The sequence below is a fragment of the Ictalurus furcatus genome, chromosome 20, assembly GCF_023375685.1.
Source record: "Ictalurus furcatus strain D&B chromosome 20, Billie_1.0, whole genome shotgun sequence".
Lineage (NCBI taxonomy): Eukaryota > Metazoa > Chordata > Actinopteri > Siluriformes > Ictaluridae > Ictalurus > Ictalurus furcatus.
In genome coordinates, this window is record NC_071274.1 from 21642633 (window position 1) to 21665308 (window position 22676).

Here is a 22676-nt window from a genome sequence, read left to right on the forward strand (position 1 = left end):
CTGAGGCCATATGGAAATGAAATGTACCGAACCATTTTCAAGTTAATGTTGTGAATGACAATAATATTACAGCATTGACATTTCTGTTACTGTTAACTCTCAAGATGAAGTCCAAAGTGCTCTCACTGCCAGTGAAGCAAAGCCATCGTTGCCCAAGAACTGCCAAAGAAACATCACACTGGAGTACTCAGGAAGAACAAAAGGCCTGGAAGACCACAGAAAACCACTGTGGTGGATGACTGAAGAATTCTTTCCTTGGTGAAGAAACCCCTTCGTGAGAGTTGGCCAGATCAAGAACGCTCTCCAGGAGCTAGACGTCAACAATCAAGAGGAACCTTCACTAGAGTAAATACAGAGGGTTCCTCACAAGATCTAAACCTTTTGGGTAAGACTCAAAAACAAAAGAAGAACAGTTCTGGAACAACATCCTATGGGCAGATGAGACAAAAATCAACTTGTACCAGAATGATGAGATGAGAAGAGCAAGGAGACGAGAAGCAGCTGCTCATGATCTGAAGCGTTCCACCTCATCTTACGGCGTGGACGTGCGTAGCTGCCGATGGAACTGACGATGCGACCGCAGGATGAACTCCGAAGTGCGTAGTTCGAGTATAATGTATTATCCGCTCACATTCAGCCCGATGCTTCAAAAAGTTCAAACTGAAGGCAAAACGCCCCAAGAACAAGCAGGAAGTGAAGACAATTGGAGTAAAGACCAGGCAGAACATCACCAGAGAACCAACAAACCAAGGGTCTGGTGATGTTTATGGGTTCCGAGTATTAAAAACGGCAATTTAATTCATCATTGTTGTCACGGTCACATGACCGTGTCAAACGTCCTAACCACTATCACCTGTGTCTCGTTGCACCTTGATTTATACAGAAAGTTCTAGTTTGTAAGCACGTCTCTGTCCTGTTTGTTCCATAGTCCCGCTCATAGCCTGCGTGTTCTCCCTGGCGTCTTAATCGACTCCAACATACCGTATCGGAGAGCTAAAACAAATAACCATAACTTTTGTCAAAATGTCCAAATGTTTATCGTCCTGACTGTATACGCAAAGAATAACGCGTTCAGCGTTGTGCTGTCAGAAGAAAATAATCCACAGTGGGGTTTTTTATTCATCGCTTCCCTACAGCATGTCCCGAAGCGTTTTATTTCTCTTATACCGCAGCAGCTTGCCAATTTTATATTTAACAAAGAACGAGGTCATAAGTTTTTACCCGTTTATAGTTGCGTTTGATGTCGGAGAGCGTCCGTGAAACTGATTAGTTCCTGTTTCCGCTTATGTTACAGCAGCTACAAACGGTCTTGACTAGACTTACCCACGTCAGACGATTTAAACTTCGTTTTAAACTTTGATTGCGTCTGAACGAGATGAAAACACTCTTCCTCAGTAACGCACTGCTAAGGTCGCGGTATCCCTCCGGACTCGGGAACAGTACTCGACAGTATTTGGGTTGACGTCCAGAGTTTCTCGACAAGTTTTCCGGCGTTCTTCTCATGAAGGACGCCGAGTTCATCCGTCAGCTTCATCCGGCAGGTAAGTGCAGCTCGCTGACAGGAGGAGGAGACGAATGGGGAGCAGTCAGCGCCTTGACGCGTCCGATGCTGGAAATTTCTCCAAATCTTCCGACGCCGTGTCTGTGTCCTCTACTCAGACCTGTCTCTCGGGATATTTACTCAGGCCTTAATATCAGGGAGAGTTCTTTATATCATGGGAGGGGTTTTATTTTAAGAAAATGAGCTGAGCACAAAAGCTACACGTTTGACTTTAAAAAAAAAAAAAAGAAAGAAAAAAGAAAGAAAAGAAAATAGCTTCATAAATCATCTGCAGGCTGAAATGAGCATCATTAATAATGAGTACGGCGCACGGTGGCTTAGCGGTTAGCACGTTCGCCGCACTCCTCCGGGGTTAAGTATTTCTTTCTAGAAATACGAAATACTTAACGATAGAAAATCTGCATTTGAAATTAGCAAAAATATCCAGAAATATATGTTTAAAGATATATATTAAAATAAAACAGTATATGCAAGATGTTTTCACTTCGAAAAACAAGATGGAGGGTGTTTTTTATTTAATTAATTTTTTAAAATATATATATATATATATAAATCTGCCCAATAAGAAATGTTAACCAGTCTGAATGCACAGAAAATCTAAATAAGAAAAGAAACCAATAAATCCACCCGGCGAGACGGGAAATAGGACGCGCGGTACGTGTGGGCTAAATGTTCTTAACATAAAAAGCGTGATAAGACGTTATCACTTATTTCTCAAAACCTGGTGTGTGTGTGTTCTTTTTTTTATAACTAGGCCTATAAATCTACCTTTGAACCTTTTCACGCCAGCATTTTGCAGATTTGAAGGTTAAACCGATGAGCCGGATGAGGTTCAGCAGGGCTTATATCAGAGCTGACACAGGAGATTTGCCTTTTCTCTTATCTTTTTGAGGATAAACACATTCAGCTGGTGGACTGCTGAAAATTCCATTTCATTAAAACCCCATCTGAATCCATTTCTCGCACAGCGTACGTGCGGAACAGAGCGAGAGAGCGCGGAGACGCTAAAGCAGTATGACATCCAGCTGTAAAGAGCACTGCTGCTGTAGTGATATAAAATTGAGCGCGGATGAAGTAACATTAGAAAAGTTTATTAGAAAACTCCTTGAGTAAAAATGTGACTCGAAATAAATAAGTACGTTAGTTCCACCGATCAGCCATAACATTAAAACCACTGACAGGTGACGTGAATACGTTGATTGGCACATTGATTGGTCGGAATGGCACCTGTCAAGGTGTGGGATATATTAATTAGGCAGCAAGTGAACAGTCAGTTCTCGAAGTTGACGTGTTGGGATCAGGAAAAATGGGCAAGCGGGATAGGATAATGCGCCCTGCTACACTGCGAAAATGGGTCAGGAACTGTTTGAGGTTCAAGGTGTTGACTCGGCCTTCAAATTCCCCAGATCTCGATCCGATCGGGCGTCTGGAAGCCATCCCGGACAGACAAGTCCGATCCACGGAAGCCCGGGCTCTACTGCTAACGTCTTCGTACCTGATACCACAGCACACGTTCAGAGGTCTTGTGGAGTCCATGCCTTGAGGGTCAGACCTGTTTTGGTGGCACAAGGAGGACCTACACAATATTACGCCGGTGGATTTACTGTCATGGTACAATAGCTGTAACGTTTAATACGAATATTAAAACCTAGATTCGATTAGATACTCTTGTGTCATTCTGTGATAGGAAAATAATCAACAGCGGGGTGGAGCGATGAAGCGGCGTTTCATTCCTCTTATACCACGGAGTACGATTTTTATTTATTCACTCATAGTTACATTTAATGTTCCTTAAAACAGCTCAGTTCCTATTCTCACGTACGTTACAGCAGCTACGTCTAAACACGTCGTTCTCTCATCGGGTAAAATTTCAGACACTGGAGACTCCTTCCCGAAAAAGTTTAAATCGGCGTCTCCTTACAGAAAACTGCGAATGAGCTGTTACTATGGAAACCATAACGGTAAGAATACTGTAAGAACCCGCCCATTAATACCAACCTGTGGTTCGCAGCTGCACTACTGTCAGATTGCCGACCAATCAGAAAGAAGAAAAAAAATAAACAGTTTTATAACAACACGTTCATTATTATTATTATTATTATTATTATTTCAAACTAAAAGCTTTTTCGGAAGCTGCTATTATTATGGTAATAAAACCGTCATGACCTGTAGAGAACGTTCTTAAGCAACACCAGCTACGATTCATGACTGCACTTCAAGGATAGAAAGACTCCGTGAGGATGTCCTCGCTTCCTGTTGGTTATAAATCCCGGGGATTTTGGCTGTATATATATATATATATATATATATATATATGCAGTTAGAGGCAATCCCACTCTCGGGGATCTCAGGTAGCGCTGAAGACACATCTGGACACGTTCTGCTACACCGCTACCCCATCTCTCCATTAAACTGCTGTGTTTGCTGTCAGCGGTTATGATAAATGTTCCCTCTGACTGGGAGTATCTGGTGATTTCTCTCATCGTTATTCCCTTAGTGAAGCACAATTGTTGGTGCATCCTACTTCCTTATACAGCGCTGAGAAACTCTAGTGGCCTTGTTTTAAGGAATTTACGGGCTGAAATAGATCGCTGTAGGTCAGCGGGGTCCGATCTTATTCACCCCGGTACGGTCAGAATAATGCGGCTTTTTTGTGGCAGCCGAGCAGGAGCACGACGGATTCCACCCGTCTAATCGATAGGTCTCGGTCTTCTAACGACCGATGACTCGTATCGATTCGGCTCGGCGTTAAGGTCTTAGTCGGAATTAAACCGTCGCGGTCGGTGTCACGGCATGACGATATTCAGGCCGGTTTGATTTCCGATCATCCGTCCACGGAAGCGCGCCGCAGAATCGGATGCTCGAATCTGATTGGTCAGAAGACGACCGTTTCCTATGAGAGCCCCTAAAAGTTCACGTTAATGCACTCGTTCTAGTACGGGACGTCATCATCGATAGTTTCTCTCTACGTTACATTTATGGAAACCGATTTGTTTCCGGGACGTTCCGCAACACTATATGTAACTATAAACGGATAAACAATACAGTATATGTTGTTCTTTAATACATTGCTGAGGTTTTAGAGGATCTGGGGTGGTAACACTAACTCAGCTTCATCACAAAACACCATTGTTGATTAGTTTCCTATAACCGCGCGTCCCCGAGTGTCGCATTCCTTACTCGTAACTTTAACATGCCTGTTTTTTGCAGGAAATTCCAGGAACGCTTTCAAATCCTCTTGCTATTATAATGAGACAATTAAAGGAACTAGAGGATATCACGTATGACTTATTTAAGGAAGATAATTATACCTTAAGGGTCACTGTGATACCTTTGACTAAATACTGGCATTGTTCATACTTCGGGAAACAACAGTGTACCCGTACGGTACCTTTTCCGGACAGTGTCGATGACACTGGCATGGCAGTCATTCAGAGTAAAACACTGAAGTTCTAAAGATATCCGTGTCGCAGGACTTTGAAGGAATTGTGCTTAAATGCTCGAAATGTGCTAAATATCTTCTGGAAAGCTCTACGAAGAGAGAGCTTTAACTAAACGAAGCGTCAGCTGCTAACGAACACACTCCGTCAGGGAAAATAGAGTCGGACAAGTCGCTTTTGGCTAACTCGATTCCAGCGCTGAGCTTAAAGATAACAAATACCTTTTATTTTCAGCTCCTGGAGGAAAATTCACTTCGGAGAGATCGTGAGAGTGCGGCAGAGACGAAGCATTTCAGGACAAATCAGCATCTTTTTTCAGCCAATATATATATATATATATATATATATATATATATATATAAAAGAGAGAGAACGAGAGAGCGAAAGAGAGAGAGAGAGAGAGAGAGTTCTGCTGTAACTCACTCAGCAATAAAAGCTTTACGGCTAATAGAATGCTACAAGGCGCGTTAATCAAATGATGCATAATTGAAGAGGTGGTTGCAGTTAAGTGGCTTTTTGTTCAGCACTGCGAGAAATCCAACCGATATGGTCTTCTGTGCTCAAAACGAGTCTTTGGGACGAGTCTTCTTTTTATTCGTCACGTCTCCAAAACACTCCGGTCCACAAGGAAAAGTGGAGCTTTTAATCCTTTATAGTACGTACTACTGAAACCTATTGTTGGGGGGGGGTTTCTCTCTGAAAGTCAAACAAACCCCTTTTGAAACGCCTTCAAAACTCGAAAAAAAAAAAAAAAATAGCCTAAACGTGTGCTTCTAAATAAACATCGAGGTCACATGCCTATTTCGTGTGTATTGCTTGTGTTATGAATGGGCTAGGACTCTGGTTATCATGGCTGCTGGTTACTAGGTTGTCACTCCATGGTTTTTTAATTCTTTACCGGATAACGTTTAATGACATTTTTGGCTTGGTTTTATTATTACACCCTCGTGTACCGCTCCAGAACCCACTGCCCCGGCCCCGGCCCCGGCCGAACGCTTTGTATACAAGGGTAAGCAGTAGTTCCACCTCATCGGCGTTCGACCCGACCCGTCGTGTTCGCCATTTTTGCAATTGAGAGACCATTTAGGTTCCTGCATTTCAACTTACTCCGTGTGCACATCGATCTGATGGCGCTTTAGGAAGCCTGAGCGTCACTTCATCTGAGAGCGAGTCGGTTCGACGTCCTGCTGTTAATGATGAATACGTCGACTCTCGGACTTCATCATACAAGTACATTGAGGTTTCTGCTAAAAACTTGCATTTATGGTCCCTTTGGTCCTAATGATTTCGCGTTTGACGTCTACATGGTGTTCTACTGCGGTTTAAAATGCCTCTGAAATCGAAAAAAACGCTGGGCGAGAACTTTTTTTGTCCCTCTCCCATAGTGAAAAAAGTTCATTGGAGCTTAATATAATTCAAGATAAGTTCCTGTGAAGTTTGCTTCGTATCTCGAACACCATTGGCCGTTGTGGAAATCGATCAAACATTACTACAGTACATGCTGCTACTCTGACTTCCTGTTCCGGACGGAAATAAGTCAACATACAGAATCAAATCACTTGTACGGCGTTCCTAAAAGGTCCTGAGTCTGTCACAGACAGTGATGTAGTGGTAGCATGGCGTGGTTTAATAACGGTTTAATAACCGCCTTTGATATTCGTCTGTAATGCTCCGGCTGAACGAGCACAGCTGAGTACAGTACAGTATTCCTGCTGATCTAGATCTAAAAAATAAATCAACCAATCAATTCATTACATACCTACTGAATAGATCCTATATCTGTAATGTAATCAACTGAATGGACTCCTGGACTTACACATCAATGCTTTTATCTCATTAATATCGCGTCCAGACCTGGTATATCAAAGCAGACGCTATTAGAATGATCATTAGGAAATACAATTGAAACATTTTTCCTTGATCTAAGATCTAACGCGTAGATCATTTCCGTAATGGGTGATTATTAAATAGAAACGTTGGCCAACATTAGCATTAAACTAATAGATGGTGTGTTATGGGTTCAATTTAGGAAATCAAACTGAAAGAACATCAATAAACCGATTTATTCTGATGCTGTGTGCGATCTGGCACGGATACGTCAAAGACTTCCCAGAAGACGACGCGTTCCCTTTTGGTTCGTCTCTACGTTCCTTCCCGGCATCGTGACGGACCCGAGGGAGTTGTTCCTCTCCACTGTGTCCACTCCAAAGCTGCTTTCTGCTCATGTTCATCGTTAATAGTGCTATACAGATAAGACTGTTTTGAGTGTTTTGAGTTCAACCCAAATGGGGGAAAATATATAATCGATATCCCGGTAAATGCTTAATAGAAACACTACAGGCCAATCTCTAACATCTCTATCATGTGCACGCTATGACCACTGTAACCAAACAAATTCATTTAGCAGCCTGTAAAAACCCTTAACATGATCGAATTGAGAAATTTCCCACAGTATACCGCGGAGTTCTGAAAACTATGGACTTTCCCGAACTCTTCCACGCATCTCGATCTAAAGTAAACCGTCAAATCCGGTCCCGACGACAGAAAACTGCGTCGAAAGCTTTGGCGATTTCGTACACGGCATGATCTTTTGAAGGAAGATGGCGTCAGCGAGAACAAGAAGTAAATAAAAACTTCGATTAAGTTTGCGTTAGTGAAAACCCATCGTAAATCAGACGCAGCCACACCCGACCGGTTCTTCACATTCCGTACACTGTATATCCAAGCTAGCCTACTATTCAATATGCACAACCACAAAACGTTGCTAATCACGACCTACGGACGCATTTATTCGACTTTTCCAAATATCTACGTATGCTAACTCGAGCACAAGCCGGAGTGACGAGAAAAAACCCAATTATGTTTTCACCAAGGACGTACACTTGGGTTAATAGCTTTTCCAGAACGTTCGATAAACTGGTTTCCATTTCTCTTCCTTATATATACACACTGCCAAGAGGTAGATAGATTAAGTGATAAGAAGATCCGTCCGACTGGAACATTCAACCCTGCGCTTGCTATTTGTCAGGAAAGGGAGTTGTACCAGCTGTCTTGTGTATCAGTAGATGAAGTAATTGGAGATACACAGTAGGAACCAGTTTGAATCACATTTGAATGATATTATGTTGTGCTTATATTATATTATTGTTGATGTTTACATTTTGGGAGCCACTTAACAGCTTACTCTGACACTTTTCTGCATTGTCTACTGAATTCTCCCAAAGTCCTTACTGGCAAATCTGTCCGCTTGGCAGCCATTTTGGCAAAGCTTCAAGGTAGTTATTTCCAGTCAAGACGAGGCTTCTGACTGATTTAATTGAGAGAGGGCTACGTACTAGACGCTGAGAGTCAAACGAATGTTTCGTACCTTCTATACAGATGTTTATGTCAGTACTTATCATCAGAGCAGAAATCCATGTCCTTGTAGCTAAGGTAGGCCAAAGCCAAAATGGCTTCCTAGTCTATACATACAGGACATGCATTGCGTAATATATAACTTAACGCCTTTGTTAGGTAACCGTTTGAGATTTAGGACCTGGCCTGTAGTTAGATTCTCCTGCGATGGAGCTATTTTAGCTTTTATATACGTCACAATTCAGAAATACTCCTCGGAGACATATGAACCCATATGCATTCGCAACTTATTTGTTCATAATAAGGAAGAAATAAAACGCGCATGGGGAATACTGATATAACCCAAAGAATCAATGACACAATCAATGGTGTGGTGTAGCCTGACCCACTTCTCTTAAACCACAGCGATTCAAGCATCTTTATTCATTCGCGTCGTACTTTTTATCCGTTTGTAGTTACACGTAATGTTGCGGAATCCTCTTCTCACTTGTTTCAGTTATTGTCGTTCCCTCACCAGTTTCCCTTTTGTTTCCCTGTCTTGAAGTTCATACGATGGAAAAAAAAACCCCACAAACCCCCCCACACACACAGACACGTTGCCACGTTATTAAGACGCTACAAAACGCAAACTCTTAAACGTTACCTCGGACTTTTACACAGCGCTGACACTGGAGACTCCTTCCGTACGTGAATAATTAAATAAACGTCTCCTTACAGAAAAGGATTACACGCGCGTCTTATATACGTTTTAAGTGGCGTCTTCACCGTACACGTACCTGCGGATGAGCTTTTCATCTATAGAAGAGAAGAACAATACCCTGGATATCCTCTGTATTAGCTACATCATGTTCGGAGAAACTAAAGGTATGATGGCTTAACGATCAGACTTTTACAGTGTTTACAGTGTTGCCTCTTTTTTCTTTGAGTAATGCAGTAATACAGCTGCTTGATTTGGTTTCTATTTCAATCAGAACCCGCTTGTTCTGGCTGTTTCTGGTTGTCTGATATAGACTCGGTCCGTCAGACCACACGAGATCATCTAACACATTTCGGCTCCTGTATTAGAATGCACCAGTTACTCCGTGGAAGCTCTTTCAGTGGGATCTTTGAAGCATTCGCTCCTCCTGCTGGCCAGGACGAGACGTTTCTCACGCAGCACTTCGGTGTCTCTCGTTAGACATTCTATACCGTGCAACATCCAGGCCATTGAGGTTCATCACGTAACGAATGCCTTCGACCCTGTCAGTGACCCATCTGCCGTTCCCATGCACCCAGACACAACAGGATGTCGAATTCGTGTCGATTATTCCGTGCATGCGTTTGAAATGCCTGTGTGTGTGTGTGTGTGTGTGTGAGATACTCGTGGCTCTGCCTCCGATGGAATCGCCGAGTGTAATTCAGCCGGGGCGGCCAGCCGTCACTGGCCTGGGTGTGATTTTATTAGCGTGTGCGCACGGGGGGCATTAAAAGGTCGTCCTCACTCAGACAGACCCTGGCAGTGCTCACCGAGGCTAATAAAAGCACCAAGGCCCAGTGATGGCTTTAAAATTAAACCCGACTGCAAGCGCACCATGACGAACACCAATCAGGTGCGAGAATCACATTAAACTGTTAATTATACGTCCAATAAATGGCAGGGCGAGAAGAAAGCGACCAGCGGTCCTGGCACAAAGGTTTCTCGAAACAACGGGTTACAATGGGCTTCTAGGGAAGGGCGATGATGACGTCACGGGAAACGAGAGCCCCGATTGGACGGACGGGAACCCGAGAAAATCTATAAACAAGTTATTAGTGAGGGGGCAGATGAGAAACAAGGGTGCAAGAGAAGAGGGAAAAAGAAGAGAAGATCAGTCAAGTCGTCCTGTCAGCGAGATCTGAGTCTGGAAAAAGGTCAGAGAACAAGAATGATGAGTGAGGGAATTAAATTACGTAGGATCATTTTTGTAGTATAAAGTAGTTCGATTGGGAAATGATTAGTCTGATATTCCATAAACGTGCATGTTTGTGTATGTTAATATGTGTATGATATGACGATAAGCGCATTCTTGTCTTAAGGTTCTGTTGATAAATTATTCGGACGGGGTTATGAACGTAGGCGTAAATTAATCATGATGATCGTGATGTTTATGAGAAACGTCTACTTAAAACGACCGCAATGACTTAACTTCATTTTTATTCATTGTTCACGTCATTGTTTCCAACCGAGTGTTAACCGAGATTAACACGGTTTTTTTTTTGTTGTTGTTGTTGTTGTTGTTGCAAGATCTCATGACTTCTTCTTCTTCTTTCTCCGTGTGTTCGTCCGTACGCATTCCGGCGTGTTCAATGTCAAAGCGAGATGCTGCACGTCTCGGTCCGCGCCTAATTGAATTTCCACAGGCTTTTTTTAAAGCAGCATTTTCCCGTAAACTATTCCTGGCGAGGGTCAGTCCGAGTTGAGCCGATTAGCGCTGCATCCTCTGCCAGCATCGGCGTTTTGACAGATTCGACGATGTCAGTCTGACGTCCGGGTTGATCTGGCTGCTCACGCGGGGAAAGAAGAGGGTGGGGGGGATTTCTCCAGGGGGACGCGGTGCCCCTCTGTTCAGAAATAGCCGAATTATTTCCATCACTTTGACCTTTTTAATGAAGATGAGACGCCAGGGCTTGGACACATGTCGCTGCCTGGGAAGGGCAGGACTAATCCAGACTCGCATTCCATCAAAAAAAGGTCTCGCAGGGCCTCACGAAGCATGTGGGGACATGTGTTCATTTCCAGTGTGGCGCTCTCACTGGTGTGTGGAAGCATTTCTGTGTACGAAATGTCCTCAGAACTTTAATAAAACACGGCAAACTCTGATCTCTCTCTCTCTCTCACACACACACATACACTCTCTCTCTCTCTGTCTTCTTCTCTGTGTTTTTCAGATGCGGATTTGGGAGTGTGTAACCCTGTTCTGTATCTTCATGATCAGCCCGCCAACTTGCCGCACGTCTACCATCCAGCAGCAGGTAACGGCACGGAAGCTTATCCTGATATTCCTTTCTAATGAATAACAGGGTCAGAAGTGACAGAATTTAAGGTTTTGTTTGAGTCCCAAGAAAGAACCCCAAAATCCCGTGAATCCAGACACTCGTTCTTCACCGAAAACCTCGAATCAAAGTTTTAAATAAACAAACAAACAAACAAACAAACAAACAAAGTGTCAGCTTGTTTCTTGCTGTTTAATTTAACCTGTAAAGACATTTCTTTTCAGTTGAGAAAATTTATTTTTTTTTAAATTTCCCGCCGCAGGTTTAACTTTGATCCAAGGTTAATTTCGTTCGGTGTTAAACCTTTGAGGAGAAACGTAGCAGCTGCTCAGGTCTCGGTTTGGATTCAATTCTCTCTCCGTTAGAAGAGAGATTCTTCTGGAAAATGTAAAGAAATACCCGTCAAACCCTCAAGGTTATAATTAACTGGATTTGTCCAAATTGAACACAAACCTGCCTATTAAAAGGAAATAATACAAAGTATTTGCTGTACCATATAGTTCATAATCATTTTTGAATACTACTACTACTACTACTACTACTAATAATAATAATAATAATAATAATAATACACTTATACAGTGCTTTTCTAAAACTCAAGGTCGCTGTAAAAGTAAAAAAAGTCCTTGAAGGCTTTAATGACATTATGTGTATTTCTTGAGAGTATATCATAGTTTTATACGATAATCTCAGGCTGTTCATTTTTCTGAAGCAATGGAAACGCTTTATGTTCATTTTATTATTTAGAGTTTTTTTAAAAAAATTAACGGCTAGAGAAATGACAAATGCACGTTTATACGTATACGGTATGTTTAATAGCATTCCATCCTAAAACCGGCTCTTTATTCTAAGCTTTTTGAGTCGTATTTTGTGATTAACCCAAAGCATTCAGGATTTTTTTTAAAAAAATAAATAAATTTATGGTTAACATGAGACTATTACGTTTTCTAGAAAAGCTGCAAGTCGTCACAGGAAGCAGTTAAATCCAGGAAGAAATTTATTTTTTTTAAAAAATGGCTGAAAATGTTTCCGGATCGTATGCAACGACTAATCCGGTATGATGTTTGAGGTTTTGCAGAACTAGGCTAAACACGGCCCTGATGCAATCGATAGAACGGTGTAGATTTGGACTGAACGTGACCCGGTTGTAAGTTCTGGTCCATGTAATACCCGAGATATGGTCTGATCAGGGTGAAGTAAACGGATGAGATTTTTAAAAAAAAGAAAAGAAAAGAAAAGAAAAAGGGCAGTGTGAGAAGTCGTCTCGACTTAATATGCTATATAGTACGTCGATCGTATATAATTTACACAATTCCTCAAACAGCACGGTCAATCAAAGCACCTTCTCATCTTCACGGGATCCGAAAATCTCAAATAAAACCTGTGACGACATCTAAGCCTAGTGCACGTCATCGCGCTAATGAACTGATAACCCAAAACCCAAAACCAGGAGTTCATCGCTAGCGGTAAAACGACGCTGGCTAGTCGAGACAAAGTGTCCATGTAATGAAGGTGCTAGGTGAGTGAAAACAACAGGTCTTAGCGAGTTCCTGATGATCAGCCACTATCGACGACTCACGCAGACACGTTCTGATACAATGAAGACAATAAAACTTGCGCTCGTTACGGCTGTAGTTTTCCAAAAACGCTCTTGTACGCTACAAACGACTGCTTGATTCAGTGGCGCTGATGTAGCGAGGTAATTCACTTCATTTAAAACGAGCTAGCTAATGTTATAAAGAACCAGCTTATTAGCATTTTTTTAATTGCACTTTATTTCACTAGAAAAGAACACACAAATTTGATGATGTGTTTTTCTGATTCCGTCCTCAGAATCAAACGCCTCTCCCGGTTAGCGCGATCCGTTCGGCTGATGTCACCGTACAGCCGTGCGGACAACCCGAGACCGACGGCAAAGTCCAGCAGGATCAAAAGAAAACGAGGGGCTTTCCCGAACGAAAAAGCCCTCTGGACCCTCTCTCTATCGGCCCCGTGAAGCTGAAAAGAAACCAGAAGGAGAAGCAGAGGTACTGCCGCCGTGCCGCAAGTCAACGTTTTGTTTGTTTGTTTGTTTGTTTGTTTGTCGAAAGGTCATTGAACGCACGATTACGTGATTTCTCTGTAAATATCCATCACGCCATTGTAGACATCTGAGAAGCCCGAAGTCACACAGCCGGTGATGCTGAGATCACACAGCGTCTAATTAAGGTGCTACGTTACCAGACGGTGTGTTATGATAACAGACTGAGCCGGCCGCCGCTGATCCGTCAGAACTGTCCGCTCGAGAGGAAACGTTTCCCAGAAGTTCGTCATCCACCATGAATAGATCTAACAGCGAGGGTTCTCTAGAGAGCGAACACTACAGGCTGTGGGTTAAACAATGGATTAAAGGAATATGATTAGAGATACGAACGGATCAACCGGCGGTCCTGTGGACCCTAGAAGTGGAAACAATCTACACTGGCCTACACACACACACACACACACATAGACAGATGGTTGTGATTTTATATATATATTTAAACATACACACACGGCACTGGGCGCACGGTGGCTTAGCACGTTCGCCTCACTCCTCCGGGGTCGGGGGTTCGATTCCCACCGTGCCCCTGTGTGTGCGGAGTTTGCATGTTCTCCCCGTGCTGCGGGGGTTTCCTCCGGGTACTCCGGTTTCCTCCCCCAGTCCAAACACATGCACGGTAGGCTGATTGACGTATCTAAAGTGTCCGTAGTGTATGAATGGGTGTGTGAGTGTGTATGTGAGTGCGTGCCCTGCGATGAATTGCCACCCTGTCCAGGGTGTACCCCGCCTTGTGCCCGATGCTCCCTGGGATAGACTCCAGGTTCCCCCGTGACCCTGAAAAGGACAAGCGGTATAGAAGATGGATGGATGGATGGACACATGGCACTTAATGGCAAAGTTATACTGTGCCTGGTTTACTTCCTGTGATTTCTACCACAGCGCTGTTGAATGCTGGATTCTGATTGGTCAGAAGGTGTTGATTAATTCTCTATAACAGCAGCTCTGCAAATCACGGGTTTATATTAACGCACTCGTTCGAATACGTTATCATTTCTATCATTTCTACTGTAACAACTCATTCGAAGGGTTTTCTGTAAGGAGACATTTCAAACATTATGATTAACATTTAATGGATGGAGTCTTCAGTGTCAGCACTTTGGTGAAGTTGTAACTTTACATTTTGTTGACTAGCCAGTTAGCTAATTTATAGCAGATATTCCTATGCTGTGTATTAATAGAGATTGGTTTAAGTAGGTTTCTAATGAGGGGGTACGGTGGCTTAGTGGTTAGCACATTTGCCTCACACCTCCAGGGTTGGGGTTTTGAACCCTGCCTCTGCCACACATTCCTGGAGAGAACTAAGTGTTCTCCTCGTGTTCTCCTCGTGTTTCAGGGGGTTTCCTCCAGTTTTGTCCCCCAGTCCAAAGACATGCACTGTAGGCTGATTGGCCTTTCCAGATTGGCCGCAACTGTGCAATGGGTTGGTACCCCATCCAGGGTGTCCCCTGGGTCGTAGCTCGATTTCCCTGGGATAGGCTCCAGGCTCCCTGCAACCCTGTGTAGGATAAGCTTGTTTGGATGGATGGGATGTTTCTAGTGCATTTGTAGCACTTTCTTCAACATGAAAACATGAAATATTCCCTCTCGAATTTGAAAATGATGAAATATTCCTTCTTCAGCAATCAAAGGATTGATCTTCGATTTCAGCATCAAAACAAAGTAGAAATACAATCTTTTTTTTTTTTCCATGTTTTTTAAATTCTTTAAGCCAGTGTAACCCTGCCCAGTTCAAAAACCAAATCTATACCGAGGTAACATAACATCAACTGTATAACTATTTCGTAGTAAAACCGTGCCATCGTTTCCCCCAGCAGGCGGATCAAGGGCTCTCAGAAAAGACAAACGGGAGCTGGTTCGCTTCATATCACGACCGGGCAAAACGGTTCATTCGTCCAGATCAGATCCGGGGAGAGCGCGTCTGTAGATCCGACTGAAAAGAGCAACAACAGCACCAACCAGCAGCGTCTGGAGATATCCGGAGCCACTGCTCACATCACTAACACGGAGAAAAATCCATCTGGCAGAACTAGAACTTCCAAACAGGGTGCCAGGACCGGCTTCGGCCTTCCAGTCGATCGCATCGGGCTTGGACGTCTACCAAGCGGAAGGCGCTAGGAAACCAGTTCTTTTGATTTTCTGATCATGTCTTGAATAGAACACTGTGTAGCTGATGTTTAAATGCTAAACTTTTAGGAGATTCAGATTTCCGATTGTTTGCCGTGGAAAACCTATTTTATTGTCTGATAAATCACTGTAATATTGTATTGCACTGGGTATCCAATACAGGAAGTATTTGTTTTCATGCCACAACCGGCACGAGTAGATCTTTGGTTGGATTTTGTGATTTATTTGGTGCAGTAAAGAACTATTTTTCAAAAAAAAAATAAATAAATAAAAAAGTGTAATGAATGTCATTGATGTGAAAACTGAGAGGGTTAATTGATCAGAAAAGACTAATTAGAAGCTGGAATTGTAAGTGTAGGATGACCGGGTACCGATAAAAATAAGTGTGAACAGCGTAGTGTTAGTTCAGTGGCGTTAAAAAACGGCATTTTAAAATGGTAGTTTCGTTAAGCTTCCTTAAGCTTCCAATATTTCCACAATTAACAATATATACGTTTACCGATCACAAAATCGTCCTCTTTCTAAAAGTACCCTATCTACATATTAGTCTTGGTATTACTTTGTACATTGGCTCAAATATCAAAAAGGATATCTGATCTCATATTCCCTATAGATGACGTTCTCAATATTGTACACTTCAATACAAGAACAAGCCGTGAGAGGAGTTGAGTGTATATATAGTTAATAATTAACATCTATGAGGAAGTGTGACATCCCAGCTGGACAGTACGTCAAGAAAGACGTGTTATACAGTTTAATTATGCAACACACTTCAAACCATGCATGAAGTACACCTTGTACTTGATAGCAAGTTTAACAGAGTAGATAGAAGACGACGCTAACTTTAACCTATGCAGCTCGAGGTAGAGAACTAGATGGCAGCAAAGAAATATCTTAAACTGTTTTTACACATCTAGTCTAACTGACAAGAAAAAAAAAACATTAGCTACTACATTACTCGTCTCATCCGGAGGTAAAAAAAAAAAAAAAAGCAATAGACTAGCTGCGGTGATGTTTCGAAATCAGACGTTTGACTTCATAAAATGTTCGATGAGGACATCAAGGTTTGAACTATCCAAGCTCTGGCAGAGCCAAACTGCAAAAGTGTGATGGTGTGTTAAGGACCTTGGAGAGCTCCGCACAGCAATGGATGTTTTTAAGAACCTAACGCATGTATCTTCAGTAAAACACGTCATCCTGGTCAGGGTCACGGACGATCACGGGACGGGGTGCGAATACACCCTGGACGGGACATCGATTCATCACATAGCAACTTGAACTCATGGACAAGTCGAATAGGTTCAAACCAGCAAAAGTGGTGTGGTTGGATTGTAATTGTTAGATTTCATTTTAATTTGTTTAAATAAGAAAAAAAAAAAGCATAAATGCAAGAATTTGCGAGAATTTGTTACGAATCTGAATATGAGGTGTTGTTAGAAGCGTGGATCTTTTCAGTAGAAATAATTCAGTTATAATTTTCAAGACTAGCTTCTTTGCTACAGTATATGAAGTGATAAGTGTGACGTATAAAAAAAGATTTGACAAGGTTTTGTTGGTTTGGACATTTTTGAAAGAAACCAAATTCATTTATCAATGTGTTATTCTTTGACCTCTATGAACTTTTTCAAATAAAGTTAGGAAAAATTAAAAAATAAAATAATAAAGAATCTAGAGATCTTGACACAGTTTTTTTTTTCTTTTTTTTTCTTTGGATCCTAGAGAATTCTTATATGAGGCCTGTGAAAATATGATACCAAACTGATTCGAACTTAATAATCAGCTTAATAATCACAAACAAGCAGAAGTTCAGGATCACCGAAACTCCACAAGGTTCCGAAACAACGAAAAGTTTCAAACTGTTGTCGTAATACTTTATGACGTAATGAGGCTTCGTTTGTTCGAAGCGAATGTGACGTGTCACGGGTAAACGAGTCAGCTCGGTGAGTCGAGAAAGTCAAGAGCCCCGTCTCACACGTACAAGATGTTTGGGTCCATTTCCTTTCTGTTTTACAGTTGTTCTTTCTTTCGTTCGTTCTCGTTGGCAACGTAGGTTCTCTTCTAGTGTAATTTAATCAAGTTGTTTGTAAAAACTAGGCTTTCTTTCTTCTCTTCCTTTTTTTGCACAGACACAGCAGCACAATTACATCACTGTTTACTGTATTCATTACTGAAAGTTTGTAGTGCCACTCTGACTTAACTTTAAAAATAATAATAATAATAATAATAATAATAATTTCTATTTTATATTTTAATCATTCACAGTTTATAAATCGCAGCACAAAGTAATGTTATTGTGTCAATTATGAGGTAGAGTGAGATTTCATTAAACAATTTTTAATGGCATATTTACAAAAAAAAAAGAACAATCACACAATATCATAATATCACAAACTTGACCCCGCCTTAGAAAAATGGCAGTGAGAACCGAAAGAATCGACTCGTTTTGGTGAACCAAGCCGAATGATCTGAGAAGAGCCGGAAGCTTTTGAATCACACTGTTCGAGCACGCGCATTTCTACAAGAAATAGGGCGGTTGTTCATTGCAGTCGGAAAAAAAAACGGCGAGTCGGCTCTTATCGGTGAACTGAACCAAATGAGCCGACTCCTTCGAAAGAGCCTCACTTTTTAGCGCATGCGCATTACGACCGGAATTAGCTTCGTCCTCAATTCCAAAACAGTCATGGAAACTGTGTAAAGAGCGTTCGAGTAATCTACCAAATATTAGATCGTATTTCCTTGTACTCTCTTCATCAACATGGGAGGCGGTGATCTTGTACGTATTTTGCTAAGTTATCTAAATACTTTTTCCCCCAAAATGGTGGTGGGTTTTCTTTCTCCCGGTTAAAGCTATGTATTTAGCTTAGCCTTCCCTTCGACTTAAGCTAGCACGCAGCTAGCTAATATGCTAGTAGGCTAAATTACGTTTAGTCCGTTTAGCTTTTAAGGATTAATGTGTGGAAATGATGTACAAACAGCTAATACGGTGTATTAAATATGAAATATTAACAATCTAGTTCATAGTTCATATCAGCTCATTAACATAAAACTCCTAGGAATAATATCTGTGCTAGAAATTGGTTACTTGAAAATGTGTAGCACACGGGGACGAAATGACAAATATTTAGCTTAACGTAAACTCAATAGTACAGCTGGGATTTTAAGGCAAAGTTTAAATATGTTATTTGTTCTATGTTATTATTAAATATTTATTATGTTTATATACTTGTTTGTATTCGGATATTTGTCTGCCGTTAACCCGGGGGAGAATTGAACATGTCAACAAAGTGATCAATTTCATTACGATGCTTTCTGTTGAAGATCATATTAACCCCCCCCTCCCCATTTCCTCAGAACTTGAAGAAAAGCTGGCATCCACAGACGCTGAAGAACATCGAGCGTGTGTGGAAAGCCGAGCAGAAACACGAAGCTGAACGGAAGAAGATAGAAGAGCTGCAGAAGGAGCTGAAAGACGAGCGAGCTCGAGAGGAAATCACGAAATACGCGCAGGAAACGGGCGCTGTAAAGTGTGTGCTCTCATAACGTCTTGAAATTAACATGTTGAAATTAAAGTGAACCAGTGTTGTTGTTTTTTTTTATATATACGACGGAAACACTTTCCGTCGTATAAAAACCTTTTGCCGGTTCCTTTACGGTCAAAGGACGGGTTCGTTTTACAAACGACCCAACTAACGAAGTGTTAAAGAGCTAAATATTAGCGGCTTTGATTGTAGTCGGCGATTTGCATCGTGTTATACCGTCTGAGTGTCTTCTGAGTCTCTTGTTAAGATGCACCACTATGTACTTTTGGTGTTTCAGGAAGAAGGATGAGCGCCTGGACTGGATGTATCAGGGTCCAGGGGGACAGCTCTCCCGTGACGAGTACCTCCTGGGTCGTGCCATCGATAAGCAGATCACTCAGCAGTACGAGGAACCCGAGAGCGGACCGTCTGCCGAAACCGGCCTCCTGCCCGGCTCTATCTTCAACTCCACCACCTCGATCTCCAGCTTGGACATGGCCTCTAAGATAAGAGAAGATCCACTGTTCGAGATCCGGTGAGGAGATCCGATAATTCGCTGTTTATTATTTATAGACCTGTTTACCCAAACGCGTTCCTTAGTGAGTGCAGAGATCAACCTTGAACTCGGATGTCCTGGTTCCGCGGCACACCCTTAATCGTAACCGCCAACCTTCGTGTGACTTCCTTTATATATATATGCCACAGCTGCATATCTGCTTGTTGCGTCTAATAACGTCTCTTCTCTCCTTTTCTAGTAAACGTGAGGAGGAAAAAAAGAGGAGCGTTCTCACCAATCCCGTTAAAATGAAAGAGATCCGCAAAATGGTGAGTCGTCTGAACGCCCTTCACGGCACGCCAGAGTGTTCGGCAGTTACGAAGCGCCACGCTGATCTTTGTTTTCTTTCTCCGTAGTTGCGCGAAAATTTAGAAAAGGAGAAAAAGAAGAAAAGGAAGAAGGAGAAGAAGGAAAAGCAGGAAAAGCGAGATGAAAAGGAAAGGAGGAAAGACAGGAAGCACAAACGGAGGAGTTCCAGCGATGATGGAGAGGGAGACAGAAAGCACAGGTGGGTTTGTTTACTTCCTGTTCGCTTTAACCTACATCATTTCGTGCATGAGGACAGTTATAATAGGCCCAAAAAGAAGTTCGGCTCCACGGTGACAGGCAGGAGTTGCAGCCAATCAGGAGGGAGTGAGAGAGTCTGATATTATACTATAAGAGGAAAAAGGCATTTATTTGGTGGTCAGGTGATTTTATCTTTGTAGAATTTCTATCATTACTCGTTTGCGAAGTTGTCGCGCTAGAGAACTCGGGATCGTCTCTAGTGACCGTACGTTTTGTATTTTAAACTCAAAGGTATGTTATAGCGTTACAGTTTGGTTCTCCGCCCTAGACTTTAGCCAGCAGTCTAGAGTTCGCAAACTAGCCGTCTCTGTAAACCTCGTAGATGTCTCAGGGAAGCCTGGAATAGTCAATAGATGCTTTAATTCGAGATAGTATTACCGCTAAGCCTGAGAATCTCGTTTTATTGAGAGAAAAATCTTTGTTCTAACAGGTCAAAGGAAGAAAATGGAGTCACGAGCTCTCATCCGCATCAGAAATCTGCCTACGGACTGCAGGTGTGTAGCTACGTTCACTCGCACACAGTTCCACTCGATGGAATTAGCCCGGAGCTGATTTGTTTGATCTGTTTTGTTGTAGTTCCTGGCAGGTAGGTCGTATCAGTCGTCCGAGTCGACCCACAGGAGGGACCGGAGTCGCTCTCCGCTGGGTTCCAGAGAAGAAACGAGGAATCGTTCACCTCATGATCCAGACAGGAAACACAAATCTAAAGCTCCGAGCCCGTCGAGACCTAGAGACCGCCATCACAGACCACAGAGCACCAACTACAGCAAGTACGCCTCAGATCACACACACAGCGAACGCCGCTGTCGCCTTAGAATTTTCTCATTTTTAACGAGTATTACTTTTTTTATTTTTATTATATAGCTATATGTTGCCGTGTGTATAAATGTATGTATCTGTTGAGACAATGCAGCCTGTCTACAATCACTACTATTGTACAATTCCAACTTTTAAACTTTGGTCCACAGTTGCTTTTAGGTAAGCGTGTAATAATTTACTCCAGGGGTTCCCAAAATACAAACCTTGGTTTACAGACGGGATCCTGAGAAAAAGTCACAGCCTCCTCTTTTTGTTTCATTCAGCTATTTTACAAAGAATATTAGAAATATATACGAGAGGGATCTTGGGTGCGAATATTTTTCGGGGGGGGGGGGGGGGGGATACGTTTAAATTAATACTCGCTATTTTGACATGCTGCTCTTGAACATAAACCTCCCGTGTCCCCTTCCAACCTACCACAAGGTCTGCTTGATGTACCAGCCTTCTGGATTATCTACATTAGCAAATACTTTTGAACGTAAGATCAGTGTTTTTCAATTTGAGATGACAATCACGACGACGGCAGTAAACGTTGCCTCTGACGTGCCTTCTACTGGATTTCGCTTTTAAATCTTCCGGCTGTACATAAGACCACGCAGGCGAGAGTGTGAACGCTGGCACTCGTGTTACCGCTGCTTTTACGCACTCGCTCAAAATCACGCATGCTATTATTATTCCTTCGTTTTTCGGGGGGGTTTTTTTACTTGCTTATTTTACACATGCGTAGGTTACTGACATAATAAACTGTTCAAATGTTACGGTAGCCCTATATCTGGAATCTGGAATTGGAAGGGGAAAAAAAAATTTTTGTTTGCCCTAAACATTCAGTAGCTATAAATTCCTCTCTCTCAGGCGTCTCTCGGCCGAAGAGCTGGAGAAGAAGAGGAAAGAGATGATGGCCTTCGCCCACGAGAGAGAGGAGGAGAGAGAGCGCAACGTGCAGAGGTACAAACGACAAGACGAGATGGAGACCGAACAAGCCAAGAAGGCCAAACACAGGAGCCAGGCCACGTTCTTACAGTAAGTGTGTGTGTTGTGTTGTGTTTATCTGGGACACGTAATGTCCCTTCGTTCCTAACGTCATGCCGTCTGTACAGTAACATGAAGCTGGAGAGTGCTGCCACCTCGTCGGTGGAGGATCGGGTGAAGAGGAACATCCACTCCATTCAGAGGACCCCTGCGTCTCTGGAGAAGAACTTCATGAGAAGATGAAGAGTGGAAGAAGAAAGCATGCCGTCATTACACAAACTTGTACAGATAATTTTATTTCTTTAAAGCTCCTTAAACCATGTGTATATAATGTGCCTAGTGGTCCAATTGTACAGGGAAAAAAAAAATAGGTTTGTCTTTGTCATGATTTGTATTTTTGACCAGTTTTATTTAGAATTTTAATTGACTCATTTCTGTGAATTTTTTGTATTTTAAAAGTGATTTAAAAAAAACCCCACCATGCACTCGAGTTCATCTCTGTGTTGATTTCGTATGTAGTTCAAGGTACAGAATCATCACCACCGTATTCATCTAAAAAAAAAAAAATGGTCTGATTCTGAGAAGTGAAAATGTAATCACGTGCGTTTACATGAAATGTAGTCATGTCTTAATTTTAAAAAATATATATATATTTATATATATATCGAAAGAA

General features: G+C 42.1%; 1 protein-coding gene across 1 annotated transcript; it reads left to right on the top strand.

The window, feature by feature from the left end:
• Positions 1-18208: 18208 nt before the first annotated feature.
• cwc25 (CWC25 spliceosome associated protein homolog) lies at positions 18209-22493 on the top strand. Its single transcript, XM_053651891.1, has 9 exons — positions 18209-18347; positions 18926-19098; positions 19391-19627; positions 19848-19917; positions 20005-20156; positions 20646-20709; positions 20792-20985; positions 21887-22054; positions 22132-22493. Exons 1-9 carry the CDS (start codon positions 18330-18332, stop codon positions 22244-22246), a joined length of 1191 nt encoding a protein of 396 aa, XP_053507866.1. The 5' UTR covers positions 18209-18329; the 3' UTR covers positions 22247-22493.
• Positions 22494-22676: the final 183 nt, after the last annotated feature.

What these genes read in the sequence shown, in the direction of transcription:
- cwc25 (XM_053651891.1), top strand. An exon ending in AATCTGCCTACGGACTGCAG is followed by an intron (nt 20,710 to 20,791) that starts GTGTGTAGCTAC and finishes GTTTTGTTGTAG; the next exon opens with TTCCTGGCAGGTAGGTCGTA. An exon ending in CAGAGCACCAACTACAGCAA is followed by an intron (nt 20,986 to 21,886) that starts GTACGCCTCAGA and finishes CCTCTCTCTCAG; the next exon opens with GCGTCTCTCGGCCGAAGAGC.